Source organism: Molossus molossus, unplaced genomic scaffold, assembly GCF_014108415.1.
Source record: "Molossus molossus isolate mMolMol1 unplaced genomic scaffold, mMolMol1.p scaffold_m16_p_20, whole genome shotgun sequence".
Classification (NCBI taxonomy): Eukaryota; Metazoa; Chordata; class Mammalia; order Chiroptera; family Molossidae; genus Molossus; species Molossus molossus.
In genome coordinates, this window is record NW_023425356.1 from 41,297,801 (window position 1) to 41,314,467 (window position 16,667).

General features: G+C 41.5%; 1 protein-coding gene across 1 annotated transcript in view; it reads left to right on the forward strand.

The window, feature by feature from the left end:
* The first annotated feature begins 444 nt into the window (after positions 1–444).
* NIBAN1 (niban apoptosis regulator 1) overlaps positions 445–16,667 on the forward strand; it is a 128,449-nt gene continuing 112,226 nt past the window's right edge. The window contains exon 1 of the mRNA XM_036272151.1: positions 445–544. Coding sequence (XP_036128044.1) covers positions 490–544 — 55 coding nt within the window. The 5' untranslated portion in view covers positions 445–489. The remainder of the gene's footprint in view (positions 545–16,667) is intronic.

The window sequence follows — 16,667 nt, forward strand, 5'->3', positions numbered from 1 at the left end:
ATGCTGGAGAAGATTCTTGCTTCTTGTACCAGAGGGCGTGCAGAACACTGAGATCTAGAACTCCGCCTGGTGGAATGTGAGTGGGGAAGGTTCCAGCTCACAGATGTTTCCAGTCACCATGGAAACGGTCCACTGACCGCAAGGTGTTTCCGGGCCGCCCCGACCGGACCGCGGAGCAGCAGCTGAAGCCGCGAAGAGAAGGAGCGAGAAGTCCTTCCAGACCAGACATCGCCATCGCTGTGGAGTTGGGCAGAGGCGAGGGCGGGAAGACAGCCCGGGACCAGCCCACAGCTCCTAGGAGGGCGCGGACCTGGAGGCGGCGTCCCAGAAGGCGGCGCCTCTCGGAGGAAGTTGGCCCCTGCGCTGCAGAGCCCCGCTGCCCGTCGCATCAGCCTCCAGGAGCCAGCGCGGTGCCCACCGACGCCGTCAGTGCCGCCCCGGGTGTGGGTCGGGCCGCCTCCGCGCTCAGCACCCGCGCGCCCCGCAGCCATGGGCGCCTCGGCCTCCAGCCAGCTGGACGAGGGCAAGTGCGCCTACATCCGAGGTACGCCTCCCGGGGACCCTCTGGCCAGACTGGCTGCCCGGGCACTGGCCCCGGAGGGGGCGTCCCCCTTCCACGCCCCGTTCTCCCCCTGCGGGCGCGGGGGGTCCCCAGGTTCCACCCAGCGCGGTGCAGCTGGCGGGCACGCTCGGCAGGTGGGGCTGCGGTGGATGCTCGGGGAGCGCCGCGGGGGGCCTGGGGCACGCAGGTGCAGGCCGCCGGGTGGGGCACGACCTCCTTCCTCCGGGCGCTCACCTGGGGTCTGGTCTGCCCTCCGCCAGACACACCTGGCCCCCTGGGCCCCGGCTCGGTTGTTCTGAGCTCTCTCTGAACTTGCCACACCAACCGCGGGGATATCCCTGTTGTCTAGAGATTTCCCTGGGGATTCCCGGCCTGTCAAGCAGAATTTCCCTCCTGGTCATGCTGGCTGGGTTTTCTGAAACACGGCCTTGGCCAGAGCTTCACTTGAACTTCAGAGAGTCACTTGGGGGATGATTTCATGAGAGGCAGAAAGGACAATGTCATTATGGTCCCAGGTTGTATGTAGGGTTCCCTTCCCTCCCCGGAGAATGGAGAACGAGGGAAGCAAAAGAGGAACACTTAACATATTTTGTAACTGTTGCTAAAGTCATCGAGAGGGAGAAACTCATTTTGCGAGGCTTTCAGAGACGTGGTGACTCAGAAAAGAGTGTGAGGCAGAAGAAAGAAACCAAACTGAAGTGAAACTGCAGGAAATCATGACTCTTTATCGCCTGGGTGTACTTGGCCTCTCTGTCTTCCCTCCTCACAATCTTGCCCACAACCACTATGTAACATTTGGTTATCTTGTGAATTTAGTGTTTCTCTGGCTTTAGAAATACCTCCTAAAGTACACATGAAACTGGCTTGAAACCTTACTTCTGTAAAGAAATGGCTACATTCTTCCTGATACCTCCCTCTGGCCCCCGAATCTTTTTCTAAGAAGAAAGCATTTATTTCGCGTTCTTACTCCGTATTTGTTTTTAGCCACCACCACACTTCAACCCATTTGAAAAGGGTATCAGTTTGGGGCACTTGAGCTGCAGTGTGATGCCAACCTTAGTCTTGCATACTTGACTATAGACTTGTTTTCACCAGTGTGCAGGGGACCGAAAGAACAATGTAGTAGAACATAGTGGGAAGGGATTTGCATTGAGTTATTAGCAAAACACATTTATGACACTTTATCTCACTGAAAAGCTGAAGAACACCTGAAGTGGAAGCCCACCATCTACAGTAACCACTGGAAGTCCAGCAATGAGAGGGATTAACCTGCTTGAAGACCTCATGGTCATGGCTATTGTTGATGCAGACACTGTACTCACATGATAAGATAATGTGTTACCTTTTTTTTATTCGGAAATTAGATTATTCCACATGAGTAGTATGAGACAGCTAGTGCCCAGGAAGGACTTGTGTGGCAGTCACTATATTCTCTAGTCTTGTTCAATGTGATCTCCTCGTTCTTTGTTTGGGAGGGCACTTTGAAGTTATGTAGGGACAGAGGGAAGAGAAGAGTTAACATTAGAATACCTCCAGAGAAAATGAGACGTTGCCTCATTTGAGCATACAAGTCTTGCCAAAGAAGAAAAGTACGTTGGAAAAATGCATGGTGTTGTGAATTGCTAGTGCATGAGCAAATGAAAGTCACGGGACTGTGATTTTCTGATGGCTTTGAAGCCCCAGATCCCTGGGGGAAAAATACCCAAAAAAAACCACCCATAACCCTATCTTCACCCCTTCGCCCATCCTTGAGCCCATATATTTCTCAAGCTATGACTTAATTGTAAGCAGAATGATTGGAAGTATGACAGTAAAGTTTAAATACAATTTTATGACCCATTTCTCATAAAGTAGCTGCCAGTGAAATATGGATTTGAAAGCCCCTGTAGCTGAGACAATACGTTTCTTTCAAGCTTGATAAACTTGCTAACATATGGAGAAGAACTAGTCAGTATATCTGGAGTGAGTTTTGTTAACTTAATCTTGTATGTGTTAGAAGCAGCTGTCTGAATCAGCATTTACTTTTAGGTGAATCATTTAACAGCTGCCATTTGGTTTGTGTGCCTCAAAACTTTGTGTGAATAGAGATCTTTGTCACATGGATGTTTTGAAAGTACGTTATTTCTTAGGATTTAGTAAATCTCTAGGTAAATGGGTATCAGAAGTGTTAAGGACTTGCTTCATTTCTAAAGGTGTTAGCTTTGAAAATTACTTCCACACTCATGTTTCTTACAGCAAAATAAATTTTTAGGATTGTTTCTAGAAGACTTGCAGTAATCTCCCTTGATAAGATCTTTTTATAAACAAATAAGTGACCGACTTGTAATCCCATGGGCAGTGCCATCTGTTAGCTTTCAGGGGTGACCTAACAGGGTTTCCCTTTAATGAGAAAGAAAGCTCGTGTAATCTAAGTAGCAGTGGCCAGTTTAGGACACGTTTCTCTTTTTACGCCTTGTTTCTTTTTTCCTTTTAAACTTTTGGTATGCCTAAAAGTGAACTATAGCTTCAAAAACACAATGTTTTCCTGTTTAAGCAATCCTTTTTTTTTTTTTTTCCCTTTAAAATTTACCATTGAATTGTTCATCGAATGAAAACTCTTCCACGTAAGTCCTATGGAGGGTCAGAAAGTCTTGGAAAAGCAGGACTGCCGCTGAGAACTGGGGGAGACCCAGGTCCTTGGTGGGGGCTGATGGTCACTTCGAGGCCTGGTAGCTGCAAATAGCAGTTCAGAAAACTGAAAACTGACCTTGTCTGAGGCTTACTATTGCACAGTCAGTAACACTTAACCTCTAAAGGCTTCCTCTGAAATGCTCATCGGTGATCTGATGCTTTAAAGTAAGAAATGAGTCTCAGCTTAAAAACAACATGTATTTTTCTCAGGGTTTTTTTTTTTTTTCTTCAGATTTATACTGTAAGGGTTAACTTAGCTGGCTGTATAAGAAACTTATGTGGATAACAGTATCTGGAGAGAAGTCCTCACAGGCCAGGTGAGTGAAAGGTAGGAGAGCTGTCCGCATTTGCAGGCTTCTCAAATCTAGAACCAGTCCACAGAATTGCTTCTTCTTCAGTCATGATTTGTCGGTAGGGGATGGGCATAGACCTGGTCTGATCTATCCGGATAATTATGACAAGGTTATCTTAGAGTCCAATTTATCTGGCTAGTAATGGCAGTTGGAAATGGGTAAAGATTATACCATTAGTATTTGTCTCAGTTCCTAGTTTGTAGACATGAGGAACTGTAGCTCCCCGGATGGGAATAGCAAGGATGGAAGAAAGGAGAGGACCCACTATAAAAAATACACAAATGTATATTGATCACATTATATTTTGATAAAAAAAAAAAAACGCCTCCAAGCATGTCAAATCACCAAAGAAGCTAGTAGGAGTTTTAAATTAGAAAAACGATGGCAGATTGGGAATTTCTAATGGCAGTAATTTCAACCACCTTCAGTTTTTGTGAACTAAGACTTTGGAAATTTAGTGTGAATTGAGAGTTTCTTAGATTCAGCAGAAATAAAGACATGAAACTGAAGCAAATTAACATTTTTTTCTTTACTTGTGGAAGAAACAGTGACCTTCCTTCTTGGGTGCCTATTCATGCTTTGATGAGCTCCTAGAGTCAGATGCTAAATTCAGATCTGCTCTTGATGAAACCCTTCTTTTCTCATTGGCTGCAAGAGGACCACCTCATCAAGGCTGCTTTGGAAACAGTCCTAACATGGCAATCGTGATTCTAATGTTGGTCATTTGTCAGTGTACTTTTGCTGTGGACTACCGCACTGATTGTAGTTTTTACTCTATTGTGATCCTAAGGATGGTCTGAACCGGGGTCCTAGGTAAAATAATGCCACAGTAGAAGCTCCCTCTGTAACAGTAGTTTCTAATATAACTAAAATGAATTGTACAAGTTTTTACAAAATAACGCAGCATGAATTGTGAATTTTAATCTCCTAATCGGACATTTTAATTTTTTTTTGGTTAGTGAAGCTAGGTGATATCGTTTAAAGAAAAAAGGTACATAAAATTTGCATTGTGAAATGAGAAAGGTCAGAAGTGAAGATTAAAGAATAATGGAAAGGAAGACAAAAGAGTAAAAGCATATAATTCATCTGCTACAGTCTGTTTAAAGCACTTTAGTAAAACTTAGGACTTGAAGGTTGAAATTCTAACAGTTGCAAACTAAAGTGTACACACACACACACACACACACACACAGCCCACCACCACCACCAAACACAACTCCAAATGCAATACAGATTTTTTTCCTTTGAAATTGAAAATTCATTTTAAAAAGAGACTAGCAAGTTGTTGCCAATAAGAAATTGCAAGCCAGCTTATAAAAGTGCCCCCTTTTTGGGTACTACATGTTTTTTCTCACTTAGAGGAGAGAGAGAGGGAGAAAGATTTAGAAATGTGAAAGCAATTAATTCAGTTTTGCAAATTGCAAGGTCTAGGACTCCCCAAAGTTTATGTTTTTATGCTTGATGATGTTTGGATGTTGATGTCTGTAGGACTCAAATAAACTAATAGTTTTTATGAGGAGCCCTGAAGTGATTTAGAAAAAGTCCATAGTCTGAAGGAATTTTGGAAGAAGAGTAAATGTCTCTATGCCAAACCACATGAATATTTTTTTCTTTTCTTTTCTTTTTTTTTAAGAAACCATACTTTTTGTTTTCAAGTCAAATATAGGTTTGAAAAACCACACAAAACAAATGCACAGCCCAGTGAATCATCATAAGGCCAATATCCTTGTAGCCATCACCCAGGTCAAGAAATGGAAAGAAGTTCACTAGCTATCCCAGAAGCCTTCAGGTGCTCCTTCCTGATCCTAGGCCTTTTTGTCTCTCCTCAAATAACCACTGTTTCCAGTTATCTGCTGCTTCCCAACAAGCTCCCCCAAAAGATACCAGCTCTTAGAAACAACCATTTATTTGCTCACAAGTCTGCGATCTGCCCTAGGTTTAGCTGTGCAGTTTTACATCTTATATTTCCTGGTGGTCATTCCTGTGGTTTCATTCTGCTGGCAGAAGGACTGGTGACTGGCTTCAACTTAGAAGGTGTTCTGTCTCTCCAGGTGGCCTTCTTACCTGGTCTCTCCAGTAGAGTACTGGTCAGCCCAGCCAGTGTGGCTCAGTGGTTGACCAAGAGGTTGCTGGTCAGGGCAAATGCTCGGATTGTGGGCTTGATCCCCAGTGGGGAGCGTGCAGGAGGTAGCCGATCAATGTGTCTCTCTCATCAATGTTTCTATCTCTTGCTCCTTCTCCCTTCCTCTCTTTCTAAAAAGCAATAAAAAAATATTTTTAAAAATGGCGAGTCAGGGTTTGCAAGTGTACAAAAGCTTCTAGAACCTAGAAGCTGCCAGGACTTCTTATGTTTTAGGCCTGGAAGGGCACAGTATTACTTGCTACATTCTATTGTTAAATCAAGTCCGGTACCAATCCGGATTCAACAGAAGGGGATTACACAGAATCATAGATACCATGAGTTATGGCTCCTTAGAGGTGAACACTGTAACAGACTACCACACCACTCACCCATTCTATTTTATTTTTATTTGATTTCAGAGAGAGAAAGGAAGGGAGAGAGAGACAGAGAGAGAGAGAGCAAGTAAGAGCGAGAGAGAGAGATTTGTTGTTCTACTTATGTATGCATTCATTGGGTGATTCTTATATGTGCCCTCACCAGGGATTGACCCCCAACCTTGGCATATTGGATGACATTCTAATCAACTGGGCTACCCAGCCAGGGCTTAGATTTTATAGTAATGACATCCTTGTATTTCCTTATGGTTTTATCACCCAACAATGCATCTTTAAACACTATAGTCTAGTCTTGCCCACTTAAAAAATATCTGTGTTGTTTTTTTTAACCTACAGTTTTCCCCTACATCTCTGTCTTTTACTTACAAATTATCTGTTGAAGGGTCTGGGCTATTTGCCATGTAGAGTTTTCCACAGTCTGGAATTTGCTAATGATGCAAGTTCCACACATTTCTCCTGTATGTTCTACAAATTGAGAGAGTGACGGTGAGGCTTGGTCAGACTTGGGAGCAATCTCTCTGTGAAGACTATGGGTGGGGGTGTGTTCATTTGGAGGCACTTAGCATCTGGTTATCTCTTTTTGTGACGTAGCCATTGATACTCATGCCAGGATCCATGAATTCTCTGTGGGTTTAAAATATGGTGATAGTCCAATTATGTCACTTCATTTTCATTTGTTAGCTGGAATAATTTTATAGAGTGCTACTTTCCTTAACTACTATTTGGTTACTTCTTATTATAGTTCTTGTAGGAAAGGTAGGATTAATTTTTTGAAACCCAGTTGTTGCTTTGGAATATAAAATTGAAATGTTGCAGAAAATAGAACAAAAAGATCAAAAGATAGAAAATAGAAAAGACAATATTAAAACCAGTGAAAGGATCAATCTAAAAATTTCAATATATGTCTCACAGAAGTACCCAAAAATAGAGAACAGAGAAAAATGAAGGGGAGAAAATTATTAAAGAAATCATACAAAATCTTTTCTACAACAGGAGATTGTGTGTCTCTGAATTTATAGAGTCAAACAATTCCTGGCACTCATCCAGAGCTATGAAGAGTTCATGTTCCCATCATCCCAAATCAAAAGACCTTGTAATACATAGGGCATTGTGGAGTCCTAAGTAGTAGTGAGCAGAAGTTAGCCCTCAACTTCAAGATTGCTCTGGACCTGCTCTAATAAAAAAATGTAAAAATGAACCTCATAAGGACCCAATTGATCCTAAGTAACTTAACTGCATGCCTGAACAAAGTCCAATATTCATTATAGGAATACAACAAAATATACATTCAACAATGTAAAATTCACAATATCCAGTATGCAATCAAAAATTACCAGGCAGCCCTGGCTGTTACGGCTCAGTTGGTTGGAGCATCTTTCTGTACACCAAAAGGTCACAGGTTTGATTCCCATTTAGGGTACATACCTAGGTTGTGGGTTCACTCCCTGGTTGGGACACGTACAAGAGGCAACCAATCGATGTTTCTCTCTCACATTGATGTTTCTCTCTCTCTTTCCCCCTTCCTCTCTCTAAAATCAATGAACATGTCCTAGGGTGAGGATTAAAAAAAAAAAAATTAACAGGCAAATGAAGAAGCAGGAAAAATATCCATAACTCTAAGGGAAAATATCCATCAACAGAAACAGATAGGAATTACAGACATGGTGAAATTAGCAGACAAGGAAGTTAAGACAATTTTTATAAATATGTTCCATATGCTAAAGAGAAAGACATGAACACAATGAGGAGAGAAATGGAAGATATAAAAAATAATTCTTCTCTCCAGTCGTTAGGAAAGAGCAGTATGACTACCGTGTTTTTGAAGTCTGTTGGAACATCTGTTGGAGAATGTAGCTATACTACCTGTTACCAACTGTCTCACTCGCTCTGGGAGAGGAGCAGAGCGTATCTGTGTCTGGAGCTGCTGACATGTGCTGGGCTGGGTCCAGGGCAAATGCGCAGGATCAACTCAGAAGGCAAACTGTGGATATTCTTTCCAAAAGGACATTGTTGGTAGTGGTCATGTGCTAGTATCTTTGGGGTTTACACAGGATGGGTAATAATGTCTGTGATTAGCTCAAAAGAATTCAGAGGTTTTCCCCAATTTGAATTGAATGCGTTTGTTTAAAAAAATTTTTTTTGCTATATAAGTAATGCTGATTTAGTTAGATAGATGTTTGGCTAATTGCCTGAACAAAACAGACACAGGCTTGGAGTTAGATTAAGATAAATTTTATTAGCAACGATAGAAAGATGTGTACTATCTGGGGTATAAATATCTGAAATGGTTTCATTGGAGAGGATTGCCTTGAAGGCATTGGCTGAAATGTACTGTTTAAACCTGAAGCACAGAGACTTTTAGAGCATGGCTCAGACCTAAGAGCGTGACTATCAACCGGGGTGTCAATTCTCTTTTGAAAAAAAATCTTTGTATTTATTAAAATTTTTTTTTTCAATTTCAGTTTACATTCAGTATTATTTTGTATTAGTTTCAGGTGTACAGCATAGTGCTTAGACAGTCGTATACTTTGCAAAGTGTTCCTCCTGATATTTCCAGTACCTACATGGCACCATACATGGTTATTATAATATTACTAGGCTATATTTCTTATGCTGTGCTTTACATGGGATGTCATTTTCTTAATGAAAGATGATAGCTCCTAGACTGAGGAATGATGATGATAATGACAGTAAACACTAATTTTATATATATATATATATATATATATTTTTTATCCTCATTTGAGGACATTTTTGCATTTCTCCTCACATAGAGTGAAGGGAGAGAGGGAGGAAGAAAGAGAGAGAGAGACATGATGTGAGAGAGACACACTGACTGGTCACCACCCACACGACCCCACCGGGGCCGAGGACAAACCACAACCGAGGCACATGCCCCCAGCGGGAACCAAACCCGGGACTCTCTGGTCCATGGGCCAACACTCCAACCTCTGAGCCAGACCGGCCAGGGCGTAAACACTAATATTTATTGAATGCTTACTGTGCGCCAGGAATTGATGTCTCAGAGAAAAGTTAACAGGATATCAAATGTTCTTTCAGAAATTCCAGGTCCTGTCCACATAGCTTTTTATTTCTTTTCTTTTTAAAAAATCTTCACCCAAGCACATGTTGATTTTTAGAGAGACAGGGGAACATCAATGTGAAAAAGAAACATTGATGGGTTGCCTCCCAACCTGGGATCGAACCTGAAACCTAGGTATTCACCTTGACCTGGAATTGAACCCGAGACCTTTCGGTGCATGGGATGATGCTCCAACCAACTGAGCCGCCAGGGCCACATAGCTTTTTCTTTAATAGAAAGGAATATAAGGACTAACAACTTGATAGGATTTGAACGATGACTTATTTACTTTATGAGCTAAACCAGTCATTTATCCCTTTGTATAAACTGAAACATTTACTAAACGCTTGATTCTGTATCTTAGTTCTCAATGATTGGACTACTTTTTGAAATGAATATTTTCAGTGGATGAGATTATAAATAGCTTAATCCAGAAATTAGAATTCACCTAAACTCTAGCAAGACATAATATGGCATTTACAAATAGGTGACAGCAGGCATAGTATGTCAGTTTAAAACTTTAAGTAAAATGGTTGCTTTAAGTCCCCTCTTTATTACAGAAGAAAATATTTATATTTGTGAAGCAAGGCACAAAAGACTCATAAATGGAGCTTTGAAATGTGAAGAACAGGCACGATCATCTCCTGAGGACTCACTGAATCTGAAGCTGGATTCTCTGTGGATATCAGATCTGTCCACTGGCTGCCTTCAGTCTCTCATATGTATAATTGGGACAAGCAGTAATGCCTAGTGAGATAAAAGAGCTCAGAAATGGAGGCAATATAATTCTCTGATTTCCCAATCCTATTATTATGTGAATAAATCTGTTTTTACTATCAGAAATGGCATCAGGCCTTCCCAGAATAAATAATTGGCTTTCAGATGCTGCCAAGTAATACCTATCTCACACATTTGTTCTGCAGACTAATTAATGTTTCAGAGTGTTTAAACACAATGCCGCTACAGAAGCAATGGCATTATAATTTGTTGGGACACTCTAGGATTGTAATTAGTGCTAATTAGATTCTTTTCAACAGCTTGTTGCATTTACAAATTACTGCATCTAAGGTATTCTGCTTTCCGTATTATGAAAGAGTACAGAAAAAGTGAGGCACCAAAGTTTAAATAGGAGCCTTTAAAATTCTCAAGATTCTACACATACCCCTCCCCTCAAATCAGATGAGGGCAGTAGGATGGGCCATGGGGGAGAGCAGCCCCCCTAGTGTGCCAGAAATTAACTCATACTGGCTGACATGTGCAGAATCTGGACATCCCCTCCTAACTCAGAGTTCAGTGACATTATATTGGTAGCTTGCAATTAGTCATAATAGGTCTTTTTATTTGCTTACTTGTTTTCTTTTTTTTATCCTCACCCGAGGACATTTTTTCATTTTTTGTTCAGATAGAGTGAGAGGGAGAGAGAGAGAAACATTGATGTGAAAGGGACACATCGAGTGGCTGCCTCCCGCACGACCCAACCAGGGCTGGGACAATCTGCAACCGAGATACATGCCCTTAGTGGGAACTGAACCCGGGTCTCTCTGGACTGCAGGCCGACGTTCTAACCGCTAAGCCAAACCGGCCAGGGCTGTTTGTTTGTTTTTTGAGACCCAGGTTATCAGCACATGCCTTTCTTCAGGGAATGGGATCTGGTGACCATGAGAAGCAATTGTCAATGGCCTGAAGCCAGATTTCAGTTGTATGTTAGAATGGGCTGGCTGCTAAAACTAACACTCCCCAAACCTCAGTAGCTTGACATGATAATGATTTATGTCTCACTCATTGCACCATCCAATGTGATCCTCTGTGGGGTAGAGACGGAGGTGGGGTCAATTCGGACCCAGAGTCTTTCTATGGAGTGCACTGTGCCATGGACCCCTTGGCAGCCTGGTGAAACCTATGGATCTCTTCTCAGAATGACATTTTTTTAATTAAAAATTATATACAGGATTACAAATGAAACCAATTTTATGAAAATGCAGTTATCAAAATATTTTTAAAATCTGTAATACAGTGATGTATGTGCTTTATGCATTCAATGGTGGGGTCTCGTGGTAGGTCTAATAACTGTTGTCATCTTGATAAAATGCTTTTCTAAGACATGCAGCAAATGAAATGTGCAGAAAAAACATCTGTGATCTCGACTGATGACAGAGTCACAAGTACTGCTATACTCGACTGTGGGTGTGTTTTTTTTTTTGCCTACGCACAATTTTGAAGGAAATGCTGAATTTGAGTGGGAAGTTAATAAAAATAATTGTATTTCCCCCATTCAACTTTTGGACCCCCTGAATTCTATCTGCAGATCCCATAAGGGTCCACAGACCCCAGAGTAGGAATCCAATGGCTCCATCATTCTTAGGGCCACAAAGACAATAACTGGATGCCCTGAAGATGTTTGCAGATAAGAGGAGGGACAGTGGAAGATCAGGTGCAAACATTTTAAGGACCACGCCTGAGGTCCATTTCTGTCCAACCTTCAAGTTTCCACATGACAACTTCCTTCTGAATCTCTTCGGCAATTTCCATCAAAAGTCCTATCTCTTTGTTGATCACCTCTTCCCTTACATTCCCTCAGCGTGTTGACCCTAATATTTTAATGGGTCGATTTTCTACTTTAAGTATAGTCTTTCTTTGAAGGTAGGCTATATCTTTACATTAACTTTAGGTAAGAAACATTTAAGCCCTCTAAACTTGAGCTGCAGACACATATGACCATTGAACCCTCTAAATGTGGCTAGTTCAAATTAAGATATGATGCAAGTGAAAAATACACACTGGGTTTTTAAGTCTTGGTTCAGAGGAAAGAATGTAAAATCAGAGCAGGGTGGGTGCAGGAAGAGATTAATCAAAGAATTTGTATGCATTGTGCATAACCCATGGACACAGACAACAGTGTGCTGAAGGCCTGGGGTGGGAGGATAATGTAAAAAAAATGGGGGCGGGGGGGACATGTGTAATACTTTCAACAATAAAGATAAATTTAAAAATATGATTTAATAGCAATTACATATTGAAGCAATGCTCTTTTGGTTCTAGTGGGTTAAAAATTTTAATGTGCTACAGAAATCTTAAAATTGCACTTGAGGCTCACATCTGTTGCTCACATGATATTTACTTGAGACTCTTGTTTCTGAATAAAGCTTGGTAGAAGATTCATAGAGCTACAGGGGACCTGAGAAAGAAACATCTATCCCAATCTCTTTATTATAACTCGAGTGACTGAGCAAGGTACCCCTGTCCACTTAGCTCGTGATGGCAGATGTAAGACAAACTCAGGTCTCCACACCCTGGCACAGAGCTCTTGACATAGTTCATGGCATTTTAACCAAACAGAAGTTATATGTAAAAGTCCTGAAAATGGCAAGTCTTTTTTAAATCTTACGCCTTCTATTATTCAACTCTAAATTTAAAACTTAAGTCTAGCTTCCCCTTGGGACTGAAGAATTGCATGCCCAGGTGGGTAGGCAGACTTGCAGATGCTTGACTCTCTGATGAACCCAGAAGAAAGGAGCCCTGAGGTCATTGTCCTTTGTCCCTGGTCTCCTGCATTCTCCTCTGCTGAATGCTTGAGCTCATAAAGAAATGCCAAACTATTCCGACCTCTTCTGGATTTTGTCTGAAAGGGAAGGAAACATGTGGCACCCTAGGACTTAACCTGGCCACCCCTTTCTCCCAGCCAGGAGGTAGGTGGTAGAGTAGATAGCGATGAAAGGAAATAAATGATGGGCTTAATTTTTTTTTTTTTTTTTTCCCATTTCTCTTCTTGGCTCCCACTCTGGACTCTAGAGCCAAATTTAAGAGGATGTCTGGAATCCTTAATGACCTTTTGATTCCAGAATATTCTTTCCCGTGAGTATTTCTCCCCTCCAACTCACTCTCCCTCTGTAACGTACCAATTTTCATAGGATTGCATTTGGGCCATTGCGTATTTAAATTATATTTAAGATAAGAGTTTAGATTGTAAAAGCCCTTATCTTAAATGATATATTATTGCCAATACATCATTTTCCCCTCTTAGGACTTTTTAATAATGTAAGTGATTTTGAACCATATAATGTGCTGTTGAAATAATATAGTACTTTACAGACCCGTTGGAAAGATTATATGTCATGCACACTCTGGGATGTTCCATTTTCTCTGTGCTTACATTTCTCTGTGTTTTCAGTGGTCTTCAGAATTCTAAGTTCTGAGAAGAGGCATTGGAATGCCTCCTGCCCCATGACATTAGTGGCCCACTTACCAACATGTCTCATGTTTGGGTATAGGTATTTCCTTTCTTCAGTATTGTTATTTGACACTTTCATGAGAAAGTCTCGAGGCGTACCATAAATACTTTATTTCAGATCACCACAGCTATTGGCAGCAATGGGTACCTGAGAAAGGGAAGCTTTAGTGTTTCCATGTGGTTTTTATGAAAATACATGATGCCTTGATAGCCAAACCCAGCATTTCTCCAGGGATATTTTCAAACTTTGCATTGTTAATTAAAAGGAGAAATGTACCCATATGATGTATTTCGTAAATGAGTGTAGACATTAAGGTTTGTAATAAAAAAAAACTTTCAGAAGGATATTTATAATATGTTTGTCCCATTTTCAGACAAGTGGGCAAAATACAAAAGAACTCACAGAGCAGATTGATCCTTATAGAACTTTCATGATGAGCATTAAGTATACAGCTTTCTTGAGTCAACAGACTTTGGCTCTGCAGGTACATTACCCAGGTTCAAGTACTGGCCCATCACTTGCTAACAGTACAACTTTTTGACATTCTCTAATCTCCTCTAACCTTGGTTTCTCCCTGTAAAACAGGGTTCATAGCTCTGACCTGAACCAGAACTGACACACGTTTTCTATAATTTATGGAGTTGAGACTATAGTATGCTCCAGACTCAGCAGAGAGCATGGACTTTCGGAAGAAGCACGTGAAATTCAGTACAGAAGAGGTTGTTTGAGGCCTGGTTCTAACGCTTCCCATTTGACTTTGGGCTTGTGGTTAGGACTCAGTTTTCTTCTTAATGAAAAAGTTGTTTAATTGATTAAGTCTGTCCAAAGAGTCTCACCAAGGACGAACTTGTAAAACTTCACGGAACACATCTATTTCTAATGGTGAGACGTTCATTTCATACCTTGCGTTCTAGTCCTCAAATAGAATGTGCCCTGTTCCATGAATTGAGATGAACAGAACAGACTAAACTGCTTTTGAGGGACTTCATTATGGAGGTAGTGGTGGGGAGAAAGAAATAAACAAATATTAAGGAGGTGTGTGGTAATAAAATGAGGAAGAAACTTAAGAACAGGGAAGAAGGAAGATGTGATGAGGTTACCACCTCAGACAAAGGGTCAGGGTGCCAGAGTGGGATATAGGACTATCTGGGGGAAGTACATCCTGGGCAGAGGAAATAGCAAGTTCAAGGGCTCTGATCTGGGAGAGGAGCTAGTCTTGTCCTAGGAGCAGCAAGAACGCAGAGTGGTTAGAGAGGCAGAGGAGGGTGCTCATGCAGAGGGAGGGCGGGGAGGTCGATGGGGCCACATCGCAGAGAGACTTACAGGCCATTGTACAGACTTGGGCTTGAGAAATTATGGGGCGTTCTGAGCACAGGAGTGACATAATCTGATTTCTCTGACTGCTGTGTAGGGAACAGACTGTAAGAGGGTCAAGGGAGGAAGCAAAGGTCAGTTAGGAAGCTAGGGTTATAATCCGGGTCAGAGGTGGCTTGGGCTAGCGGGTAGCTGGAGGTAGTAGGAGTGGTTGGGTTATACATATATTTTGAAGGTAAAGCTAACAGGATTTGTTGATGAGGTCTGTGGGATAGGAAGAAATACAGTGGCTTCAACCCAACTCCAAGGTTTCTGACCTGAGCACCAGAAAGAATGGAATTGCCACTTACTGAAATGGATAACAGGGTGTGAAAATGATGAGCTCAGTTTTGGACATGCTAAGTTGGATATCCAAGTGGAGATACCAGAAAGGCAGATGTCATAATAATAATAATGATAATAATAGTGATGATAACTGTCATTTGTTAAGCAAGGCCTTTAATTACCTGCCAGGCACTATGTTGAGAACTTTATACATGTTACCGAATTTGAATCCTCACAATAATCTTCTGAGATACTATTTTCATGCTCATTTTGAAGATAGCAAGACAGGTCCAGGGGGATTAAGTACATGGTTAAGGTCACACATGTAATACTAAATGGATGACGTTCTCCCTGAAGCCAGAGTCCTGCTCTCCTGTATAATGTCACTATGTGGCCACAGGAGGAGGAGACTGGGCTCAGAATAGCAGAGCTGAGTTCCTCCTCCCAAAAGTAGTTTGCTGTTTGGCTCCATATCGGTTGCCTTGACCTCTTTGTGTCTTAATTCTCTTGGACACCTTGAAGGTTGTTGAATTCCGGTCAGAAACATCATTCATTATTTAAGAGCAGAAAGATGCTGATGACATGTTTACAACATATTTTACTTCTGAGGAATACAAATAATTTTTACTGCCAAATACTATAATTCAGGAGAGCAGTAAGAACTGTCATCTGATGAAATTACTGTTTTCAAAGGAAATAAGCTTGGATGCTGATCTATGTCCATTATTGTTCTCTTTTATAGCTGAATTAGGCATTGGACCATGAATTTTCATTTCTAGCCTGTCCTAATCTGCAACCAGTTTCTTATTCATGATGCTACGAGCAAGTGAAAATTTTCCTTCTATATATCATGATAGCCTTTAGACGAAGCAGAAGTATAATCATGATGTTCTCATTTGCATAGGCATCTCCCTGACAGGTCATCAGATATCTTTATTGTTCCTGAGTACATTTCATGGGCTGCTGAAGGCATGCATAATCATCGCTAGAAATTCGTCGTCTTACCTAGTTTAATGGCCCCTATTACATATCAAGAGAATGATGAAATGGAAAGGCAATGTGTCCAGGGCCTGCCTGTTTATGAACATAGAGTAAATTACAGTGGAGAATCACTTACATTAGCTCTCATTATTCAGTTACCTTTTGCAAATTTCACCTCACCAGGCTAAACAATCCTGAATGGCCTGGAGAAAAAGTTGTGCACCTTCTCACCAACAGGCTGGGAATCCTTGTTCAGTGTCAAGCAAGTAAGTGCTCAGTCATGAGACCATCAACTTCTAAATTAACGAGGACTCCTCCACACCCGTGACGAGGACTCCTCCACACCCGTGAATGGCGCTAACATAGTCGCTCAAGTTGGGCTGGGTAGGCAGGCTCCTAACTTTATAACCCTTGATTAAAAAAAAAATGATGTTGGCGATAAAGTGGATAAAAACATCACTATCTTGATTGAGTTGTTTTAAATCAACACTCCATTGAATGATCTCTTTATTGCTTCTTTCTCGGCCTCCACTCAGTAATGATGGCAGTGGGGATGGTAATTGCTGTCTGGGTGGCGGTACAAGAGCCTTATTTATGGTTGGTTGGTTGCAGGGCAGAGAGCCAAACTCCGTTCT